The following is a 24,617-nucleotide window of genomic DNA, read 5'->3' on the forward strand; positions in this document are numbered from 1 at the left end:
CCACGGGCCGTAATCGCAGCGCTAAAGCGCTGTGGAAAGAGTTTTCCTCTGCGGACTTTCTGCTACAATTATATCTATGGGAAAGCCGCCGGTGTTTCCGTAGATATAATTGACATGCTGCGATTTGCAAAGCCGCAATGGCTTTGCAAATTGCAGCGTGTCTGCACTGAATTTTTTTCCGCAAAGTGGGCATGGGATTCGCACTGTAAAATGATGCTTGCACTGTAAAACGCTGCGTTTACGTCCTGTGGGGCCCCAACAGGTTTGGAATTGTTATTATTGAATATGGTTTAAATAAGGACATATACATATATCTATACGTGTGTGTGTATGTGTGTATTTATATATATATATATATATATATATATATATATATATTATACACATACATGCACACATTTACATATATAGATATTTATCACAGCGACTGATGCTGGATGGAATATTTTTGGAGCATCTTGGTGCGTTTAAGTCGTGCCCCCTTTTTCTTAGAAGCCACACCCACATGTCGATCAAGTAGGAAAAATTTTAGTTCCAAGTGGATGCATCAAGTTGCACCTAAAATGTGCCAAGATGTACCACATTTACTCCAGACTCTATTCCTAACCAAAATAGTAAATCTGGCCATAAAACATATAAAGACAAATCACGAGAAGACAATTAACTTGTCTTTAATGATCAGATTCCTTTTTGCCCTAATGCTAAATATGGTGACTGAATGTTCTGAATAATGGGTTAAATCTGGCCGCCTTTTTTTTTCGCCCCTGCTACTCAAGAGGTCAGCAAGATGGTCTACAATTCCCCCCAGTCTAAACATGGGCATTGAGTGGTAATGGTGTGAAATGAAATTGTTTATTGAACAGTGGATCTTGTATGGCAGTATTATTATTATTAGACCCACTGATCACAGTCATGAGAAAGAGTGAGGAAAGTAGGACGTATCCTGTCAGAGAAACCCAATCATTCGCACGGGCTTGCATGGCATTTATTTGCATTTCCATGACATACAAAGATTGGGAAAAGTAAATATCACTGGCTATTGAGCAGCTTTAGGCAGATTACCATGAAATGAATGAAGATAAAAGACAGCATATGTCCACAGCACAAAGGAGATGCCCATTTCCCCTTCTATAGTGAATCACTACCAGTCAGCTGTGCAGCATACAGCAAAGCAATGTGTTTCGGGTCTGCAAAGCCACAGAAAGACCTCCACTGTTTAGATTTAAAGGAACATTACCGACAATAAAAAATGATAATATAACAAAGAAATGACAAGCAATTTTTGTATGTATTTGTAATTGTATTTTTGTATTTTTGATGTAAATCACCACGCTATTATAAGAAACACTGACTTTCTATATTGCCAGACCTATGCAGCTTGTGAGCTGTCAATGATGTATTTTCAGCAGGTGCTAAGTTCTTCAAAAGTTTTATTCCTCAGGCAAAATGTCATGTCCAAACTCCCCCAAAATATTTTCATCATTAATTTGCCGGATGTCAAAGACAAGTTTAATGAAGTGAATGATAAATATCTGTCAGGAGCCTACCAAACACTGTGTACTAGAGTTATGGTAGTATTTATGGATATATTACACCCCAGGCAGTTGTCCTGTAATGAAGCTTCGTCTAAAAAGATGACTTTACAAAGCAGAACGGTTTAATGAATTGTATCGCTAGGCTTTTATTATAGGAAAATCAAATGGTCTACAGACACAAATAGCTAGAAACTTGTGATCTCAAAGGCAGAAAAGTCAACAAAGAGGAAATAAAGCAATAAAATTATAGGAAACATATTCTGAATAATAAATTACTGATCATTACATTTACTTTGTATAGAAGGATGTGAATTTTAGGAGGAGCATTAGCAATACCAATAAAAAACTTTCTAGAGGCATCTTGTACATAGTGCTTAGAGTGGTCTTATCAAAGCTACTGTCAGCACATCGATGGGGAATGTCACCAAGGTTCGATCAGAAATGTTCTGTTACCCCCTGACAATTTCTGGGACACACAGACAACATATTATGCCACTTTGTATCCCTGTGGGTCATTTGGCTGGTCCAAGTTGGCGTGAAAGTCTTTTTTTTTGTAGATTGTGAGCCCCATATAGGGATCACAATGTACTTTTTTACCCCTATCAGTATGTCTTTGTAGAATGGGAGGAAATCCACAAAAGCACAGGGAGAACATACAAACTCCTTGCAGAGGTTGTTCCTGGTGGGATTCAAACCCAGGACTCCAGCGCTGCAAGGCTACAGTGCTAACCACTGAGCCACCGTGTTGCCCCGCATGAAAGTCTTGATAAAGGCCCTGACAGGCACAGGGCACAAAGCTGGAGCCTCTCCATAAATCAGGTACACACCCGCACCCCAGAATGGAGATCTACGCTAGTTAGATATGTCAAGCTGATGTGTCCCTGGTTCATCCTGCTTGTGTATCACAATATCACCACTTTTCTGGAGAAAAGGGATTGTTAAGTTCCCCCATTCTGTTTAATAGGACAACCATGTAGGAATATACAAATCATGATGTTGACAAGCCCCCTCAATAAAGAATATTCACATACCTGGAAACCACAGGACATGTGACGTACCTAAATACACATTTCCTCTTCATCTAAACAACGGTCATCAATAGCCAGTCAGGCCCATCAACATAAAGATATATATTAACTCAGCGCAGGGCCCCTTTTTTGCTTCTTCATAGAGGCCATAAGTACTATTTTTTTTTTTTTTCTTTACTATATTGAGAAAAGAAATACAGTGGGGCAAAAAAGTATTTAGTCAATCACCGATCGTGCAAGTTCCACCACTTAAAAAGATGAGAGGCATCTGTAATTTACATCATAGGTAGACCTCTACTATGAGAGACAAAATGAGAAAACAAATCCCGAAAATCACATTGTCTGATTTTGTAAGAATTTATTTGCAAATTATGGTGGAAAATAAGTATTTGGTCAATAACAAAATTTCATCTCAATACTTTGTTATATATCCTTTGTTGGCAATGACAGAGGTCAAACGTTTTCTGTAAGTCTTCACAAGGTTGGCACACACTGTTGTTGGTATGTTGGCCCATTCCTCCATGCAGATCTCCTCTAGAGCAGTGATGTTTTGGGGCTGTCGCTTGGCAACACAGACTTTCAACTCCCTCCAAAGGTTTTCTATAGGGTTGAGATCTGGAGACTGGCTAGGCCACTCCAGGACCTTGAAATGCTTCTTACATAGCCACTCCTTCGTTGCCCTGGCGGTGTGCTTTGGATCATTGTCATGTTGAAAGACCCAGCCACGTTTCATCTTCAATGCCCTTGCTGATGGAAGGAGGTTTGCACTCAAAATCTCACAATACATGACCCCATTCATTCTTTCATGTACCCGGATCAGTTGTCCTGGCCCCTTTGCAGAGAAACAGCCCCAAAGCATGATGTTTCCACCCCCATGCTTTACAGTAGGTATGGTGTTTGATGGATGCAACTCAGTATTCTTTTTCCTCCAAACACGAAAAGTTGTGTTTCAACCAAACAGTTCCAGTTTGGTTTCATCAGACCATAGGACATACTCCCAATACTCTTCTGGATCATCCAAATGCTCTCTAGCAAACTTCAGACGGGCCCGAACATGTACTGGCTTAAGCAGTGGGACACGTCTGGCACTGCAGGATCTGAGTCCCTGGCGGCGTAGTGTGTTACTGATGGTAGGCTTTGTTACATTGGTCCCAGCTCTCTGCAGTTCATTCACTAGGTCCCCCCGCGTGGTTCTGGGATTTTTGCTCACCGTTCTTGTGATCATTTTGACCCCACGGGGTGAGATTTTGCGTGGAGCCCCAGATCGAGGGAGATTATCAGTGGTCTTGTATGTCTTCCATTTTCTAATTATTGCTCCCACAGTTGATTTCTTCAATCCAAGCTGGTTGCCTATTGTAGATTCAGTCTTCCCAGCCTGGTGCAGGGCTACAATTTTGTTTCTGGTGTCCTTTGACAGCTCTTTGGTCTTCACCATAGTGGAGTTTGGAGTCTGACTGTTTGAGGGTGTGCACAGGTGTCTTTTTATACTGATAAGTTTAAACAGGTGCCATTACTACAGGTAATGAGTGGAGGAAAGAGGAGACTCTTAAAGAAGAAGTTACAGGTCTGTGAGAGCCAGAAATCTTGATTGCTTGTAGGTGACCAAATACTTATTTTCCGCCATAATTTGCAAATAAATTCTTACAAAATCAGACAATGTGATTTTCTGGATTTGTTTTCTCATTTTGTCTCTCATAGTTGAGGTCTACCTATGATGTAAATTACAGACGCCTCTCATCTTTTTAAGTGGTGGAACTTGCACTATTGGTGACTGACTAAATACTTTTTTGCCCCACTGTACATGAGAAGAAAACTTTGTGCTTGCAGTCTTGGGCTCAGTTGTACACAAGTGTCCAAGGTCATAGCTAGAGTTCGTCATGTCCCTGTTCAAGAGTAATGTATAGTGATATATACCATGCAGGTTTCTAGAACCATACTTTGAAATGTTTCGAGAATTTGATTTTTTTTTTTCCCAGTTGCTTCTTTTATTGTGACTGAAGGCCCAGAACTATGTCCTTAGGTCCTTAGTCACAAAGTCTTCAGATTTTCTAGAATCTTAGTGACTAACCAGAGACATTTGGCCTTATTTAATCACAGGGCCTCCGATGCAATGTTGGCCAATAGTAGGTCTTTATAATAGGTGGAAAGCACTTTATTAAATAACAGCACAGATGAGAGCCGTTCTGGTATTTACCTTGTCTTCTTTATTACAATGTACTTGCTGTACAGGAAGTATTCACTGCATTTTATTGAAACCTCCGTCCAATAGGTCAATTGTAAGTAGAAAAATCACGTCTTGTAAATACTAATTGGGGACTTCTGTATCACATGCACTGTAAATAGTGGATTGCTTTGACAGGAATCCATTTTCCGTTCCCTGTATCCAGGTTAACAGTATTGATGTTCACATGCACGATACTCCCCCACCCTGTATAAGCCTCTTTCTTGGCTAGAATTTAAACAACCACCAAAGGTCAAACAATATGGTAAACTGGCTTGCAAAGAGTGATAAAGAGTGATCAAATACCATTGCTTGATTACCAAGATTCACCAAAATTTTGATAAAATATTGTAGTTATACTGCTATGCCCTAAAGCAACACAGTATACAGTATATTCAAACAGACTCAGACTATTCAGTTTGGTTATGGATATAAAAAAACCATATCACTCTGTGATATGTTCATGGCACTAGTGATGTAAATGTATTGTAAAAGCAGCTACGGACATCACCAATATCACCCCAAATGACAGGTTTTAGACACACACATAGCAGATTTGGAGCAACGATAACAGATAAATAATTTGGGAGACCAGTTTTATGGTGTAAAAAAGTTGCAAACTTTGGCTCAGGTTACATTTGTACAAACATTTAAGACTTTTTTCCATTATGAGTTAGACTTTTTCAAAAATGGCAATAAAAGCGCGTGGGGTTTTGTGGAAGAGGGCAAGAATTCAGAAGCTGAAATTGAGTCAGAAATTGTATAATTGCACAAATATATACCCATTTACCTTTCTGGGAAATGTGTTCCTGGGAAGTCTTCTGCAAAAGAGCTGATGGAGAGAGGGGTGGGCACTATGACCAGTAAATAATATGTATTCTTGGGTCTAGACCTTGTATGGTTTCTGTTTACACTGGTGTCTAGGATCTGTTCAGGACTCATCGCTATGTTTGTTGCTGGCTCAATTGATGTACAAACCAATTGGAGTGTTAGTAAGACAGGTAGGTAATTTGGGGGGGAGGGGCTTTTGCATTGGAAATCTGATATAGGCAATGATCTGCGCTGTGGCAAGCAGATGGAGTTGGGAACTGGCTCACAGATTGATCACAATGTTTGCCACTAAGTTGCCAGTACTGTTGGCTACATTTTCACTTTGAAGATACTATGGGAAGAATATGCAAATCTGCCTTCCATGATGTAATTAGGAAGATAGTTGCTGCCTCATTGTTGCAAACCAATAGAGGGCGCTCACTGGAATGTGCAAGCCTTGCAAAGTGGAGTGCTAAAGGCTTAACAAGTCTCCACACACCTATATGGTGGTCTCTCCCTAAGGAGTGACAATATCCCCCAAACTTTGAAGATAGTAAACTCGGTTGAAGGTGTGAAAGTCTTGTTTCTTTCTTTTTTTTATGTAGATTGTGAGCCCCATATAGGGATTACAATGTACATTTTTTATTTTTCCTATCAGTATGTCTTTGTAGATTGGGAGGAAATCCACGCAAACACGGGGAGAACATACAAACTCCTTGCAGATGTTGTTCTTGGCGGGATTCGAACCCAGGACTCCAGCACTGCAAGGCTGCAGTGCTAACCACTGAGCCGTGTTGCCCCGTTGAAAGTCTTGTTTCTTACCTACATGTGTAAACTACTAACTGTATTTTCACTAGAACTAACAACATTATTATTGTGTACAATGTTTTTTATACTTCACCTAGCAAAAAGGTAACAATGTTTAGAACTTTTGACTTTCAGGCTCCATATCGCACATCCACTACAGCTTCGAACGTGAGACTACCAGAATTTTATAGACAATCATCTTGGCTATCTCACACATAAATTTGACCAGCAACTATTCAGCATATATTTAGTTATGCAGACTGTTATCATGTAACTGCATTATTACAGGGTTTTTTTTTTTATTATTATTATTATTATTTTGTAAATCCACCTTTGGATAAGGAGCCTGAAAGATAAAAGATCAAGACATTGTAACCCTTTTTCTGTTGAGTTTATCACTGGATACCATGTACAAGCTGTTCATAAAATGAAGGATCCATTATGAATCCTGAAGGTCACATACATGCTCTACAGAGAAGATTCTAAAGAATGGGTTATGCACTACTTCTGACCAGCTCTGATCTAAAACTACATAATGCTTAAAAAAAATAATTTTTTTTCTTTGACTCATTTTTCCTGAAGTGGTTCAGGGAAACCTATGACTTGCTTTCTATTGTCACACGCAAATCTGTGGAAAAAGAAATAGTCTCTTTGTTTCCAATTGTAATAGAAATTACTCAAAGTGTCAGACTTTCCTTTTAGAAAGAAGAGAGGAATCAAATCACTTGAGAGAGAGAAAATCAGAGGTTTTCAAGGCAAAGCTAGCAACAATGATATAATTATTCGCATCATCCAGACCTTTCAATATTAGTATTAGCAGATTTACCATATCTGCCATAAAGAACACATTTAGCTATATATATATATATATATATATATAGCACACATTTATTTTTGCCTTGAAAGAACATACACCATGTTGTATAACTATATATAAATATATACATACATATGTAATATCTACATTTATTTTGTTTGCACAAGTAGCATCACCCTTAGTGCCCAAGGAAGTTCTATAAAATCATAGATGTCCATTTATGAATAACAACTTATTAAACCAAGATAGGATGATAAAGTGTGTGAACACTGATATTTATTAAAAAGTATTCACTGAATGGTAACCATCTCAGTGTTGGCCATAAATTATTCTGCGTTGTGCACAATAGGCACAGCTGCAGAATGGGAAAACATGACAATAGACTTTGGACCAAGCAACTGTTTTGAGATAGAAACCATTCTTTAACAGTCATGGGGTGCAAACAAAAGAAATAAGCTGAATACCTCCATGGGCTAGGTACTGAGAAGCCAGGGAGGTATCCAGCTCAGCAGTGTTGCACACAGGGGGTTTCTACTTTTTACATATCTGTGCGCGCCAGCTTCTTTCTAAAGGAATGCCCCAGGCATGCCTACCTGCCTGCTGAATTCAGCTGTGGACCAGAACACAATATGTATTAAATGTTGAGCAGAATGTGTACTATATAATATCAAAAAATGCAAAGCCACTAAAGCATTTCCATAGCCTTACAAAAAGAGTTCCATTTTTTTGGAGCAGATGGAGGAAATGCAACGACACGTTGCATTTCCTCTATCTGCTCCAAAAAATGGAACCCTTTTTTCAATACCCTGTGAAATATGTAGTAGCAATATATTAGCAACAGGAAAGAAACAACAGTAACTTCTGGCCCATGAGCATAGCGGTTCTGTATCTCCATTTTTCGGTCTGTTTTTTCTCACAGACGGAACATTGACCCATTCATGTCACTGTTCTATCCATCAATAAAATGAACACAACACTGAAGGAATAAGGGTGGGTTCACACTACCTTTGGAAGTCCATCATGATAGGGTCTGATAAAACAAGAAAAATGGACATCTATCTTAATGGATATTAACGAATACTAACCATCTAATGGATCAGTTAAAAAAAACGATGCATTACCATCAGTTAGTGTCCATTAGGGTAAGTTCACACGTTGTTAGGTGTTGAGGATATTGGTTAGTAAAAAAAATCCGCTTCAGGAATTAGGAAATGGTTTTTTGAAGCGTTTTTTGACATGAGGCGTTTTTAGAGGCATTTTTGGGTTTTTTTCCTCCAGCACAGTGTATGGACCTTGAAAAAACCGTGTCAAAAACAGCGACAGGGTTTTTCCGCCTCCCTTTGACTCCTGTTGTTTTTTCAGGCAAAATCTGCCTGAAGAAACATCATGTCGCTTCTTTTTTTCCACTAGCGGTAAAAAAAAGCTAGCAGATTACATAGGACACTATTTTGAGGCCTTTTTTGGTAGAAGATTTTGAGGTGGATTCCACCTCAAATTCCTGACCAAAAAACTCAGTGTGAATCCAGTCTGTTATTATACTATCCCTTTTTTGGGGGTTTAAAAAAAAGCAGACAGAAATAATGGACGGTGTAACTGATGACTGTCCGTTACCATCCATCATATGTCTGTTGGCCATAGACATTAATGTTAAAAAGAACGGGCAGTTCACATCCGTCATAAGCCAAAGTCTTACAACCTGCGTTATTATTTCCGCCAAAATAACAGGCCTGTGATAGAGTTGGTGAAAACGGACACTAATGGACAACAGATCAAATCCCATTGAAATCAATGGGATTTTTAACGGATCTGTTAGGCTGGTTTTACACGACAGTAGTGGTTTTTGCGGTCCGCAATTTGCTGATCAGCAACACTATTTCAGTCATATTGCAGACGTCCCTGTCCATTCACAAAGTGACAGTCCATGCCGTGATGTCCGTAACTTTGCGGACCTGCGGTATTCAGTGCAGACCCCGGTCACGGCACGACACACCACGGGTAAAATATCCGGTGGTGTAAGAGGCCGCACTGAATACAATGTGTCCGCAAATGGTCTGCAATTGAGAACCCACAATTGAGGATCGTTTGAGGACTTAACTTACGTTCGTGTAAGGCCAGCTTGATAGTGTCCGGTGTTTTCTGACAGAGGCTAACAACAAACATTAACAATGGTAGTGTGAAAGCCCCCTAACACTGTGGAATAAACCAAGGCATGCGTAATAAAATGAAAAGCACTAGAGAAAAGTAGACTTTTGCCATTTGTAAATTCACTGGCATGTCCTAGAAGAAGAAGGGTTAATGGATAGCCCTTCAGCTGCATGATAAACTAGAGAAGTCTATAGGAAGAGCCTGCTGGTGGACCTGCTGGGAACAGGAGATAAGGTTCTAAGGGACACCACAAAAAGGTCTGCTTACTTTCCAATCTGTGCATTCCTACAGAACAATCCCTGGCAATCACTCTTTGCAGAGGACAGACATGAAAGAATTGTCCAAAGAATCAGGGTCATCTGCCCTTTATCAGGAGGGTAAGCCGCACCCTGGCCAGTTTCTAACCTTTTAACCCAGTGAAGCCTTCATTTGCACAGACATAATGACATTCCTGTATGGAGTGCAACCTCCAGTTTCCACTTCTTAAACTTTAGAAACCTGGTCCTCATCTACTTGTGTGTTCAGCCCCTAAAACCACAGCGCAGGCTAAAGCTCTACACATCTCCAAATGCAAAACTCTGCATTGTGATCCTAAAGCTAAAGGCAACCTTACTTGTCAATGCTTTGGCTAGCCACAGAAAAAGCACATCCTTGCCCCCTGCTGTTGCCACTGACTAAGATAGTACTTGCTCTTTGACTAGAAAGAATGCCCATTTAATGCCTATTCTCCACCTGTTTAATATGTATAGCTTCCCTAAAATATACTAAAAAGTCATCTGGGTTTCCAGGACCTTTCCTAAAAAACCCAAACAAACTGAGGCTAAGTCTTTGCATTCACTTCTAAATATCCACACATTGTGTATGCTAATAATTCTATTACACACTGTTTGTGGTAAAAAGATCTTTAGGAATTAGAGGCTTTTGGTTCCATTTCCTTAGTTGCATCTGCATATATTAGCTCATAAATATTAAGCTAGTAAGTAGGTGACTAGCACAAAAGGACACATGCTGATAAAGCAATCACTGCCATTCACAGATTTTTTATAAGGCTTTGCACCAGGATAAATTTGACCCCAACACCAATTTCCATAGGCGTGTGTATTTATCTAGAAGATGTTCATTTAAGGCGTTCAGCTCTATTGCAGTTGTCTCTAGGCGACTCTGAAGAAAAGTTTACATGGGGCAAACAAAATGAAAAATGCCTTAAGCCTGAGTACACACTGCCCCTTTTCTCCTATTTACTATTCTATCCCATGTGAAAAAGGCTTTTGGATATTCTCAGAGCTACCCACTGATGTCTCTATTAGGGGATGTGATTAACAGTGTATTTGATATTCTAAACAGTGTGCTAATTCCATACAGCGCCCATTATCATCTTCAATGCTAATTTATGTATCTGCTTACACACAGAACCACGTTGTGCCCAGCATTTTACATTTACTGTTGGAGAGTCTAGACTCATTAAGCCGTCAATGCCTTGGAAGAAAATGAAGACACTATCTAACGTGAATAGTCGGTGACGTGGCTAGCAGCAGCCAGAGAGATATGGAGATATAGAGCCACATTCTAGATCAACAGTATACATAACACTTGACAGAACTGTATTTCCACGTAGCACTAATTTTTGCCAAAATAAAGTTTAACATAAGACTGGTTCTGGCTAACACTTCTATCGATTCACAATTTTTACTAGTAATTTATTTAATAATGTTCATTTCCACACCAGAGGATGATTAGGATATTACAGTCTGAGGCCAGACACTTCATATGATGGAGTCATACTGACACATATTAGATAGAAGCTCGGTAATTGTTAAAGAAGTCAGTCCATATTAGCTATTGTAGCAGTTTAAAATTACCATATATGTTCAATGACATCAGTTAAAGAGGACTTTTCATCAGAAATGCCAGCTCTTCATATTCATTAAAGGGATCCTATCATGAAAACTCAATTTTTTCTGCCTAACACGTAGGAATAGCCTTAAGAAAGGCTATTCTTCTCCTACCTTTAGAGGTCTTCTCTGCACCACCGTTCAGTATATAATCCGGTTTCTGTCAGTATGCAAATGAGTTCTCTCACAGCATTGAGGGTGGGCCCCAGCGCTCAAACAGCACTGGGGGCGTCCCCAATGCTGCAAGAGAACTCTCCAGCGCCGCCTCCATCTTGTTCAGGAACGGGTCTTCTTCCGGCAGTGGCTTCAAACTTCTAGGCATTGGGCCTAGAGCAAAGCCGACTGCGCATGCCCGCCGGCCACAAGAAAATGGCCGCTTGCACAGTATTGTAGGCAACCATTTTCTTGTGGCCGGCAGGCATGTGCAGTCATCTGCCCGAGGCCTAGAAGTTTGAAGCCACCGCCAGAAGAAGACGCAAAAAAGACCCGTTTTGAAGAAGATGGAGGCGGTGCTGGAGAGTTCTCTCGCAGCATTGGGGATTTCCCCCAGTGCTGTTTGAGCGCTGAGGCCCGCCCCCAGTGCTGCGAGAGAACTCATTTGCATACTGACAAAAACCGGATGATATACTGAATGGCGGCACAGAGAAGACATCTAAAGGTAGGAGAAGAATAGCGTTTCTTAAGGCTATTTCTACGTGGTAGGCAGAAAAAAATTGAGTATTAATGATAGGATCCCTGGGGTTTAATTTGGTGGTAAGTGGGCGGTTCCAGGCTGTCGGCCTGTCTATAGAGAGACTAATTAACAAATTGGTTGCTGAAACTAACAGCATCAAGTGCTCAGGAATAGTGGGTGCTAGAGGAAAAAATTTCAACGCTAGTGGCATCAGGGGAGGAGCACATATCAAAGGATGTTAGGAGTTGGAGTTGGTGAGACATTGTATTCAGAGGATGTTCCAATCTTTCTGGGAATGTTCTGAAAACATTCTTTGAACAAAAGATTGTTCATGGACTGATGACTATTGAATTAAAATTGAAATTTTTTTTTATTTTTTATTTTTTTACAGACAATGACACTTTTTTCATTAGTGGATTAAATTTTGTTGGGGTAAACTGGGTTGTTGGCAACTGTTCACATTTTAGTTCACCTCAATTGCCATTAACAAACAGCCCTATTGATTTTACAGATCCAAACCACACGACTCATTCACCATACAGTTTAATCAAGACAACACCTTTCTATGTAGCTTATTCGGACACATGGGCATTGTAATGTGGGAAGGGGGGTACACATAATTCACAATCTATTAGAGACAGCAGACGGCCACTAAGAAAGGCTGCCTCTTTCTGTGTTGGTCCCTCAACGATTATTGCTATGGTTAGTTCCACCTTTAATTCTAATAGCAGACTCACAGTGATCACTTAACCGTTTTGACTTCTAACCTTTTAATTTATGGGTCTATATATAATGCACTATCCTATGGACAACCCCTGCAGTGATGTATACAGTCACTATGACTCTAAATTATTCATAAGGAGCCATAGGAAGCACTGTGCATGAGCCTTTAAGGACATTTTAAAAGTCTCTTCTCTGCTTACTATACCCGCCAAATGTATGCTAAATTAATGCTGAACTAATAGATACAAAATGTCCACAAAGCCATTAGAAGGCACCATATAAAGTAAGTCATAACCAAAGGACACATGATGGCCAGAAAGAATCTTTCGCATGTGATATGTAGAAATAAACAGTACTGGCAAGAGAATTGCTTGTCTTCAATCTTAAACCCCCCCCCCCCCCCCTACTGTTTATAGCGAACAATAATAGTGGATGTGAAAAGAGATGTTATCTGGTACAAATATGAAATGGTAGGCAAAAAGCTTGCCTTGGAAACACAGCCTAATGGAAAAATCAATTGGTTCACAGCCTAGCTTTTACAACCACAGATAAATGTTTAATCCTTAAGGGTACTCTATACACAGGTGTCAAATAGGAGAACCCATTATGCTTCAAAAAACTGAATGAAAGGGATTATATGCGGCATATCACACATGCTCTGGACCGCAAGACCAAGCAATTAGAGGAATCAGCCGTTATGACATAGATATGAAGAAAAAGCAGTGTTTAACCAGAAAGGTAAGGAATAATGTGGTATACATTCCATTAAAAATAATCTGGCTACATTTAGGGAAAGGGCTTACGTCAGAGCCAGGAACACAACATATTGCCACCATGTGATCTTACTACAAAGAGAGTGTGATTATTCCAAAGGTGTCTGCAGTCACGTCTGTACCCTGTGGACTTGTCTCTAATGTATCAGACACGTTCAGTAACTGACTAGGAAATTCTCCTTCTACTAGTAAATTGATGGACTCTGGTGTGAAATAAATGAACGGAACAAACCTTGATCTGTATTCACACATCTCATTAAAAAGTAATATCTGTTCAATGCTGATATAAAGAATGCACACCTGACCTACATCACATATATTAAAAATGCATTTGATGCCTCTTTATCTCACAACAAATTTTTCACCACCGCTACCATCGTATTTTTCCACTTCTGAGATATTGTAAATATGGCCATCTTCTTGATCAAAAGCTAAGCTAAGACATGTGACTTCTAACACAAATGGCAGCTGTTTGTTAGAAATATTCTTGTCCCATCGTAAAGACTGAAGGGTGTTACAATGGACAGAGTATTTACTTTGTGTGAATACAGTTCAATTGTTTTCCAAAGTCCATAGTAAACCAAGACTGACAACTCAAGTGAAACTAAACACCAAACTTACTTGCTAATGAAAGATGAGCCTTTTGACTTAAAATGGCACCATATTTGTTCAGAGCCAAGCATTGGTAAAATCCTTCATCAGACTGATCTCCTTTCCTGCCCTCCACCTCCTGGATGTACAAGGAGCCATTGTTTAAAGTTGAGATCCGTTCATTCTCGGAAATCTTTGCTCCATTTTTCAGCCATGAGATTGTGACTGGAGCTTCCCCTTGAGCAAGGCAATCTAATATTGCTGAATCTTTCCGATAAACTATTACATCCACAGGTTCTTTTACAAACAACAGGTCGCTGAAACACCAAGATCCTGGAAGGAAAAGAAATGACAGGATCAATTAAGAAGTACAATTCATTCAACCACTATGAAGAATATAGGTGTATAAAGAGCAGTGCTCAGGGCAATGCTGTGCTGTGAGAATCTTTTTAGTTCCAAACAAGGTGGTGCTAACTACACACACATTGGTCAATTCTATAAAAACAAACTTTATACACCAGTTTGGTTTTGTATAGTAGTAAATAGCAGTGCCTAAAATAACTAGAAAAAACAAGGTATCGAAAATCAACATGAATGATGCTTTTGCAAAGCGTAGTATACTTCCAATAGCAAGAGTTGACATAGAAAACTGTATAGGCATAAAGTGGCATATGTTGGCCATATGGTAACAGTGTAAAACTGTGTATACTGTATGAAATACTTGATTTGCGCTGAACCATTCTATAGGAAAGAGCTGTCTACAATGTTTCTTCCCAAACAGATGATAAAAGGTATTCCAACACATAAGGGAAACCATAAAAACATTATTCTGCCCTCCACTGGAAGAACACAGTCGTATTTCCCTTCAGTCTCCACAATCCCTTGCAGTCCCTTTTATGCTGTGTCTTCCATGGTAATAACAGATCATATTACCATAATGGGCGGATAAAATTATTACTGTTAAAAAAGTATAATTCCCCTTTATAACTAGCAGGAACTAAAATTCTAATAGATGTTACCTCTAAAACCACACAAACACTTGTCACTTATAACAGTCTAGACTATTCTGTGGACCTGAAAACAAGAAAAAGGCTAGGACTGCGTGGCGACTTTGGCCTCAACTTCCATTACAAGATCACCATGTCACCCTGTGACTCCTTCACTAATGCTAGTAATTGGAGTTGCATCACGACCCCAGGGTGCCATGATTGAAAAGTGCTCAATTTTTTTTTTTTTTTTTTTCTTTGGGGGGGGGGGGGCTAAAAGTTGTAGTCACTGAACCCTTGGGGTGCCAATACGATTACATTCACTAACATTAGTGAAGGATTTGCAGTGTTACCTGTCGATCTTTGGTCACACAACAGGAATAGCAGCCAAAGTGGCCATGTAATACTAGCTTTAGAGTAAATCCACATGGGAACAATTTCGCATTGCAGAAAATCAGCAGTGGATTTGACCAAATTCCACTGCAGCACAAACAATGACCAAAAGGTGTAGGTTTTGTGGCAGAATTCATAGTGTAACCACTGTAGGTACTCCACTGCTTTCATCCTTCAAAATGCAAAGCAATGAACACCATTAGCATATATTAACATGCTATAAATAAAAAACAAAACTGTAGATTTGTTTAAAGGGGATGTCCGGGGTTTATTTTTTATGGCCTATTCTTAAGATTGTCCATAATACCTGATCTATGGAGGACCAACAGCCCAACTCTGCAAGGACCAGCTGTCCAGGCCTGTATGCACTCCCCATACTATATAGAGTATGGAGCCAGAAGCAGAAGACTCTGTTCAACATATAGTGGCCAAAAGGCGTTACTGCATCTCAGCTCCCACTGATTTGCAGAAATGCTGCCAGGCCACTATACAGTGTACAGAGTCCCCTTACCTCTGGCTCCATGGACTATATAATATGGGAATCGGTGCAGCCACAAACAGCTAATCCATGCCAGGCTGGCTGCTGACCCTCAAGAAACAGATATTCTGTCGTAAGGAAAGTCCGTAAAAAAAAAATCCCAGGAAAACTCATTTAAATCTTTATTTAATTTTCTGCTACTGTGAAATGAGTCATTTCATGTAACAAAAACAATAAAACCTGTTCTTTCCTCCCATAGCTCTTACTTCCTAAGCTACACTACAGTAATTGAACATAGACTCTGGTGGTTAATGCAACAAAATCATTTTTTATACACTATTTTTAAACTATTTTGCTGGTGATCCTCAATGTCTACTCATCCAGGATTCAACATGTTATGGATACAGTCGTTAAATATACCTAAATGAAGACTCGCAAAAAGAGAAGCTGTCTTGACTTTTTACCATATTTATTTACCAAACACTCATAAACCAAGACACTTTCAAGAAAATGAGACTTCACAATGTGAGGTTTCGCCATCATTAACAGGAAAACAAGAGGTAAAGCTGTTTGCTAATTTTACAAGCTTGTCACAGAGATCCTAAACAAGGAAAGTCATAAAAGTTTGATTTTACAAGAAATCATTAACATCCCGGCGGCCTCTTTATATACAAGCAGGTTCTCCACCCTGGGGACATTTAGCACTTCTACACCCATCCTGGTTAGGGTTAAAACCATAACTGTACTTATATAGTCTGCAATACCTTTTATTGGAGAGCTGAGTTATTCTTTGCATTTAGGCGAATGGTAAACCTCTCTCCGAAATAATTGTATGTCCTAGGTCAGAAGGTGTTTAGGGTCTGTTAATGCTCCACACTTTAGCCATTTATTATTACTCCTCACAACCTGCTAACTTGCTAGATTTACCCCCTTTTTTTAAACAGATGCGTTTAAATGAACGACAAAGCAACTTCCTAATATTTGTGACTCTTGCTGCTAGATCTCAGTGGGAGAGGGATTAGGGAAACTTTCTTTCCACGTTTGTGTATTGCCAACTGTTACAGAAATGCGGAACTAATTGGCTGCTTACTGTCTCATGCGGTGGGGATTACTTAATTACCCAATACACATTTTCTAAGGAGAACAGATCTCTCAAGGAAGTACATGCCTTCTTTACCTAACACAACAAGCCTGCTTTCTCCATCCATCAGGGGCCAGAGATAAAAAGAAGCCAGACCATTCAAAGAGCCCCCAGCCTTAGGACACAATCTCTGTGCAAGCCACTTTATCAGTCCCTTTAATCTTTGCTGTGTCTTTAAGGGCATTAAGGGTGATGTATAGAAATAGTTTTGGACTCCCCATTAACAATTGATTTTTCAGATCAGGATCAATAAGTGGACTGTGTAATCTGATATATTTTACACATCTTAGGCTGTTTCATTCTTGGTCCAAAAGTGTGAAATCCATCAAACAAGCTTTATCTGATTTCACATCTGAATAATGGCTTGCTCATCTGCCTGACAATACATAGCCCTAAATGATCCCGGACAGCAACATTAAGAGCTGCTATAATGCCAAGGTAGTGTGAAGAGCAGCAGGACAAAACCTGTACATAAACAGTGTGTAAATCCAGGGATCAAGCAATATAGGATCCAACATATGCATAACAAGGCTCTTATACTGATATTACAAAGCATTAAAAACTGAGTGCCAGGATATTGTAATGGGTCAGCATCAGTCATACTGACATCAGCAGAGACATCTGCAAACCACAATGATAACATGAATTCATTACAATAATTTCTCTGGGTATATGAGCAATAACCAGTCATTTGTACTGTATAAAATGAAGGGCCCCAATAAATGGAGCACACTTGATAGTTCTGCTTGTTACTTGTGAACTAAACAAACATAACACGCTAGTCATGTATATTTCAAATAAAAACACAATGTCCTGTAGAAATAGTTTGCTAGCAAATATACCTTCTAGCAGAACTACTGTATACCAGGCTGAATAAACTATGCTGCCTTACTACTCTGTCACGTCATTCTGAAAGGAATGGAGACTAATAAATGTATGGAATGTATATAGATTTATCATTTATGTAACCAAAGCGTAATAATCATTATATGCTCTGCATTAAGACTAATGCCATTAGGCTTAGACAGTATATGCCCCTGTCTTTAGACATTACACTCATTTGCTCAGAAACTTCTATGTGTTTCTTTTATCTATACATGTATGGGTGATGTACATTAGCATTTTTTTTTGCAAATGTTGAGACATAATCCTTCAACTCAGAATAGGAAACACTTATCCTTGCTGGAAGCCAACAGAGAAAATCAACTCCTGCTTCCAGGATTGTACCAGGAGAAATGTATATGGCAGTTTATGTGTCAGATATTGTACAGGACATGTAAAGCTCCTTCTGAACTGCTGTATTACAACCGCTTAACCAAAGGGCTACAAAATGCAGTCACAAAGAAGAGAAATGTCAATATCTGTGTAAGTAAGAAAACCTCAATGGCAGCATCTGCACTGGTAACGGCAAACGGTACCAGTATGACATGGGCATCAATAGCAACATATGTATTAATATGACCACCTTAAGCTTCTAATGGGCATTCATTACAATAACTGTATCAGTATGAATTCCTTCAACTCGTTATGGAGATCAATGACAAGGTTTGTATGAGTATGACCACATTAAACTATTTAAGGGTATCAATGACAACATCCGTATTGGTACAACCACCTTGAACAATTTATGGGCATCAATTACAACATCTGTATTGGTATGACCATCTTAGACTGCCTATTAGTATCAATGACATCTGTAACAGTATGACCACCAGTGAAAACATCTGTATTGGTATGACCACCTAAAACAGCCTATGAGTATCAATGACAACATCTGTATTGGTATGATCACCTTAAACAGCCTATGAACATCTTTGACACAACATCTGTATTGGTATGACCACCTTAGATTGCCTATAAGCATCTATGACAACATCTGTATTGGTATGACCGCCTTAGATTGAATATAAGCATCTATGACAACATCTGTATTGGTATGACCACCTTAGCCTATGAGCACCAGTGACAACATCTGTATTGGTATGACCACCTTAGCCTATAAGCATCTATGACAACATCTGTATTGGTATGACCACCTTAGATTGCCTATAAGCATCTATGACAACATCTGTATTGGTATGACCACCTTAGCCTATGAGCACCAGTGACAACATCTGTATTGGTATGACCACCTTAGATTTCCTATAAGCATCTATGACAACATCTGTATTGGTATGACCACCTTAGCCTATGAGCACCAGTGACAACATCTGTATTGGTATGACCACCTTAGATTGCCTATAAGCATCTATGACAACATCTGTATTGGTATGACCGCCTTAGATTGAATATAAGCATCTATGACAACATCTGTATTGGTATGACCGCCTTAGACAGCCTATGAACATCTTTGACAACATCTGTATTGGTACGACCACTTTAGATTGTCTATAAGCATCTATGACAACATCTGTATTGGTACGACCACTTTAGATTGTCTATAAGCATCTATGACAACATCTGTATTGGTACGACCACTTTAGATTGTCTATAAGCATCTATGACAACATCTGTATTGGTATGACCACCTTAGATCGCCTATGAGCACCAGTGACATCTATATCAGTGTGACCACTTTAAATGGCATACAGTCATCCTAAATTGGCCACCTTAAGTGACAACAGGAAGCCATATGAATCCCGACTCTGCCAATACAACTTTCTCTCTGTGCACCATCCTGTAATATTTGCACTTACTGCACAATATTATATAATACCCGGCAAACTTTCACCTGAGAGGCCATCACTTCCCGGCGATGCATGCTGCCAGGCTGCACTATGATGCCTGTGCTCCCATATCAGCAGATAAGAGCTTTATCCCAGCGGCGGCAGCAGCAGCAGCTAAGGTGGGTATTCCCATGGCTGAGTGTGGAGCTATGTGCGCTCCTGCGGCAGCCATACATAACAAGCAGGAGACCGCGGCTTGTCCTCACTACACTAAAGTTTTCAGTCAGAATTCCCCCCTGCACTCACCTGGAGAGCTGAGGAGCGCTGCCCACAGGAGCAGTAGCCGCCGGGCCATCCTTCCATAGTACGCTGCCATCACCGGGGACAGGCACACATGCCTGGGCTCTCTCACTGGCTGCTTAGTGTTTGGAGCTCGCACTAGGTTCTCCTCAGAGCCCTCCGGGACTTTTTTTTCCTAGAGCTCCTGCGCAGGCACACGAGGTGGAAGGAGGCGGAGGGAGAGAGAGCACTGAGGTGGGGGGCGCTGGACACAGGCAAACCTTGAGTGGCCGGCACTACATAATAGTGCATCCTCTTGTGAAGGGGGGAGGGGAGCAGAGCTCAGGCATGTGGAGAGTGTGTGTGTCACACAACTGGGCTCTATAGGGCACAGGGTCATGGGGCTGGGGGAGCTGTGTGTGCCTGGAGCTCACATGCTCGTCTCCTGCACCCCCCACCCTTATTCTCACATCATTAAGGGCTGTCCTGTGGTGCCCTGAAATGCCCCTCTTTTATGTGCAGGAAACAATTGTCTGAAGAGCTCGCCTGCACAGAGGTTACCGCACCGGTTTCTGTGCCATACGACTACTAGTGATATGTTTTTATACCTCTAGTTACATGGGATCCTCTAAATCACTTTAGAAAAAAATATTAGAAGAAATTTAGATTTTCCATCTCTGATTGTTTCCGTGTTTAGCAGCCTAAATGCAAGTAACAAAGTGTCAGATTTCCCTGACATCCTGCCGGTCACTTGTAGTAAATGCTCAGGTCTGATAGGGTTAAATGGAATGTGCCATAGGGGGGATTATGGAGTATCTGTGGGATGTAACAGCGCAAATTCAAGAAAATATGAAATAATTGCAACTTATGCAACTGTCCAAATAAGATGTATACATTGAAGGATTAGCTGAATTGTGGGTGAGATATTAGAATCCCTCATACACGTGTGGAAAAATACTGTATGGAAAGGGAACAGTGGTTGTGGGCTAAAATCTGCATGATGTTACTATGGGGGAGTTTACACACTATGAACTAATGCTCACATCTGCTTTAGGGTCTGTCCAGCATATAACCTGCCTGATATAGTGGACAAAAAGTCCTGCAAACACAGCTTTGTCATCTAGCAATGTCAGGATGGAAAAAACAGACACCCAACTGATCCTACTTTTTTTTTTTCCTGGGGTCCTCCAGAATATGTTGTTATCAGTCTTAATAATAATAATACATTTTATTTATATAGCGCCAACATATTCCGCAGCACTGTACAATTTATAGGGTTCAGATACAGACATACATAACAAAGAACGTCATTTCACACAATGGGACTGAGGGCCCTGCTCAAAAGAGCTTACAATCTATGAGGTAGAGGGGGTGACACAAGAGGTAACAGGGGCGGCATTGCTTATACAGTGTTCAGACAATTTTGTAATAGAGGTTACAGTCATTACACAAACAAAACTTTGTGAGCCGTCACTAGTCGTGTCCTTTAACATGTGGATAGAGCTTGGACAACTATGTTAGGATGAAAAGGCATCAAGACCGGAAGGGTTAGCATTAGGAATTGTGATAGGCTTGTCTGAAAAGATGTGTCTTTAGTTTGCGTTTGAAACTGTAGAAGTTGGGAGTTAATCTTATTGTCCGGGGTAGAGCATTCCAGAGAAGTGGTGCAGCTCGGGAGAAGTCTTGTATACGAGTGTGGGAGGTTCTGATAATAGAGGATGTAAGTGTTAGATCATTGAGTGAGCGGAGAACACGGGTTGGGCGGTAGACAGAGATGAGGGAAGAAATGTAGGGAGGTGCGGCATTATGGAGGGCCTTGTGGATGAGAGTAATAACTTTATATTTTATTCTATAATGAATAGGCAGCCAATGTAGTGACTGGCACAGACCAGAGGCATCGCTGTAGCGTCTAGCCTGATAGATGAGCCTGGCCGCTGCCTTCAGAATAGATTGTAGAGGGGAGAGTTTAGTGAGGGGAAGACCGATTAGTAAGGAGTTACAGTAGTCAAGGCGAGAATGAATCAGAGAGACAATAAGTGTCTTTAGTGTATCTCTGGTAAGGAAAGGACGTATTCTGGAGATATTTTTGAGGTGGAGGTGACATGAACGTGCGAGTGATTCAATATGAGGGGTGAAGGAAAGGTCTGCGTCAAATATGACCCCGAGGCAGCGGGCATGCTGCCTAGGAGTTATAGTAAGGCCTGAGACTGCAATGGATATATCAGGGACAGATCTGTTAGATGGTGGAAACAGTAGTAGTTCAGTCTTAGAGAGATTTAGTTTCAGATAGAGCGAGGACATGATATTAGAGACAGCAGAGAGACAGTCACTGGTGTTCTGTATGAGTGCAGGGGTGATGTCACGGGAAGATGTGTATAATTGGGTGTCATCAGCATAAAGATGGTACCTGAAGCCAAATCTGGCGATGGTTTGTCCAATGGGGGCTGTGTAGAGAGAAAAGAGCAGGGGGCCGAGGACCGAGCCCTGAGGAACCCCAACAGCAAGGGAAAGAGGGGCGGAAACAGAGCCCGCGAATGATACACTGAAAGTGCGGTCTGAGAGATAAGAGGAGAACCAGGAGAGCGCAGTGTCCATGAGGCCGACTGAGCGGAGCATAGTGAGGAGAAGTTGATGGTCAACAGTGTCAAAAGCTGCAGAGAGGTCCAGAAGAATAAGAAGAGAGAAGTCACCATTGGATTTAGCCTTTAGTAGATCATTAGAGACTTTTGTGAGAGCTGTTTCAGTAGAGTGCATAGCGCGGAAACCAGATTGTAAGGGGTCAAGCATAGAGTTAGCAGAGAGATAACGGATTAACCGAGAATAAACTAGGCGTTCCAAAAGTTTAGAGATGAAGGGGAGGTTAGATGGGTCGATAGCAGCACAGGATGGGTCCAGGGAGGGTTTTTTCAGTAGCGGGGTTATAACAGCATGCTTGAACGAGGATGGGAAGATTCCAGAAGAGAGAGAGCGGTTAAATATTTTAGTAAGGTAAGTAGTGACAGCAGGGGACAGAGATTGGAGAAGGTGTGGGGAAGGGGTCACTACTGCAGGTTGTGGGGCGAGATGAAGAAAGTAGCTGGGAGACTTCCTCTTCTGTAACAGGTTCAAAAGATGAGAATGGACAGTCTGAGGTGCGGCTGGTGAGGGGATCAGTACTATCGTAGGTGTGGGAGTCAATGCCACCTGGGGCTTGGGCAGTAATTTCCTGACGGATCTTATCAATTTTATCATGGAAATACATGGCCAGGTCATCAGCACTAAGGTCTGTGAATGGCGTCTGTACCTTGGGTGTGAGTAAGGAGTGAAAGGTTTCAAAAAGCCTTTTAGGGTTGCTGGAGAGAGAAGAGATGAGGGCGGTGAAATAGTCTTGTTTGGCGAGGTAAAGGGCAGAGCTATATGTTTTAAGCATAAACTTGAAGTGGAGGAAATCTGCAGGTGAGCGTGATTTTCTCCATAGACGTTCGGCACACCTAGAGCATCGCTGGAGAAATCGTGTCTGTGGCGTGTGCCAGGGTTGCTGCCTCCTATGTGGGACTTTACGAGTGGAGGGGGGAGCAACCTCATCCAATGCATTTTTGAGGGTTTCATTATAGTGACTGGTGGCCAGATTGGGACAGGAGATTGAAGAGATGGGGGACAGGGAGGACTGTAGAGTATCTGAGAGGTGCTGGGTGTCAATAGCACGCAAGTTCCTATATGTGTGATGGGTAGGGGCGTCTTGTGAAGGGGAGAGAGCACTGATGGTGAGAGATAGAAGGTTGTGGTCAGAGAGCGGCAGAGAAGAGTTAGTAAATTTAGAGACTGTGAGGAGTCGATGGAAGACTAGATCAATCGTGTTACCATCTATATGTGTGGCTTTATTGTTAATCTATTTTTTGATCCTATGATGGACAAGAAGAATTAAAGGGGTTCTCCAGGCAAAAATGGGCAACCCTTTTAGTGTTTAAATCAGTCAGGGGCAGAGAGATTTTTTTTTTTAAATGCAAACTCATATGTCCCCGATGCTCCGGTGTCCTCCCATGCATCCTGGTTCTTCTCTGGCAGCTTTTTCTGGAGTTCTACTGAAGCCGCTGATTGGCCTCAGTGGTCATCTGACTGCCGAGGCCCTTTACTGATTGGCAATCAGCGGCTTTAGCGGACATCCAGAAGAGACCCAGGAGGACACTGCAGCATTGGGGACAGGTGAGTATGCATTTAATTTTATTTTTTTTCAATGCCCTCAGTTAATTTAAAAGGGTTGGCCATTTTTGCCTGAACAATCCCTTTAATTCTTCTGGTCCATCATAGAATTAAAAAAGAATAACAATAAAGACTGACAACAACATATCCTGGAGGACAAACAACAAAAAAGGGACCAAAAGAATCACATACAAATTACAGAAATATTTATTAAATATCCAAAACAATAAAGGACATATAAAACAATGGAGGACAACAAAGGAGGGTCCACCTAGATGTTCGGCGGACAAATACCGCAACCCTCCCACTAATGGGTGACCGGAAGTAGCCCCTGGATATGTGAAGTGTACATATTCACATAAATAATAAAGATAATAAAGTATAGACACTGTCTAATAAAAACAATGTCCAAGTGGTAGCATACACATATTATGCAGAATAGTAGCTGATCCAAGTGATAAATGATTATTTCCTAAGTAT

General features: G+C 40.7%; 1 protein-coding gene across 1 annotated transcript in view; it reads right to left on the minus strand.

Moving 5' to 3' along the window:
* Nucleotides 1–20,085, minus strand: part of PRTG (protogenin) — a 105,460-nt gene extending 85,375 nt beyond the window's left edge. Inside the window, exons 1-2 of the mRNA XM_075273490.1 lie at nt 19,986–20,085; nt 14,046–14,348 (exon numbers count right to left, since the gene is read on the minus strand). Of these exons, the coding sequence (XP_075129591.1) occupies nt 14,046–14,348; nt 19,986–20,055 (373 nt within the window). The 5' untranslated portion in view covers nt 20,056–20,085. The remainder of the gene's footprint in view (nt 1–14,045; nt 14,349–19,985) is intronic.
* Between the last annotated feature and the right edge of the window lie 4,532 nt (nt 20,086–24,617).

The sequence above is a fragment of the Leptodactylus fuscus genome, chromosome 5 (assembly GCF_031893055.1).
Source record: "Leptodactylus fuscus isolate aLepFus1 chromosome 5, aLepFus1.hap2, whole genome shotgun sequence".
In the NCBI taxonomy this organism is placed as follows: Eukaryota; Metazoa; Chordata; class Amphibia; order Anura; family Leptodactylidae; genus Leptodactylus; species Leptodactylus fuscus.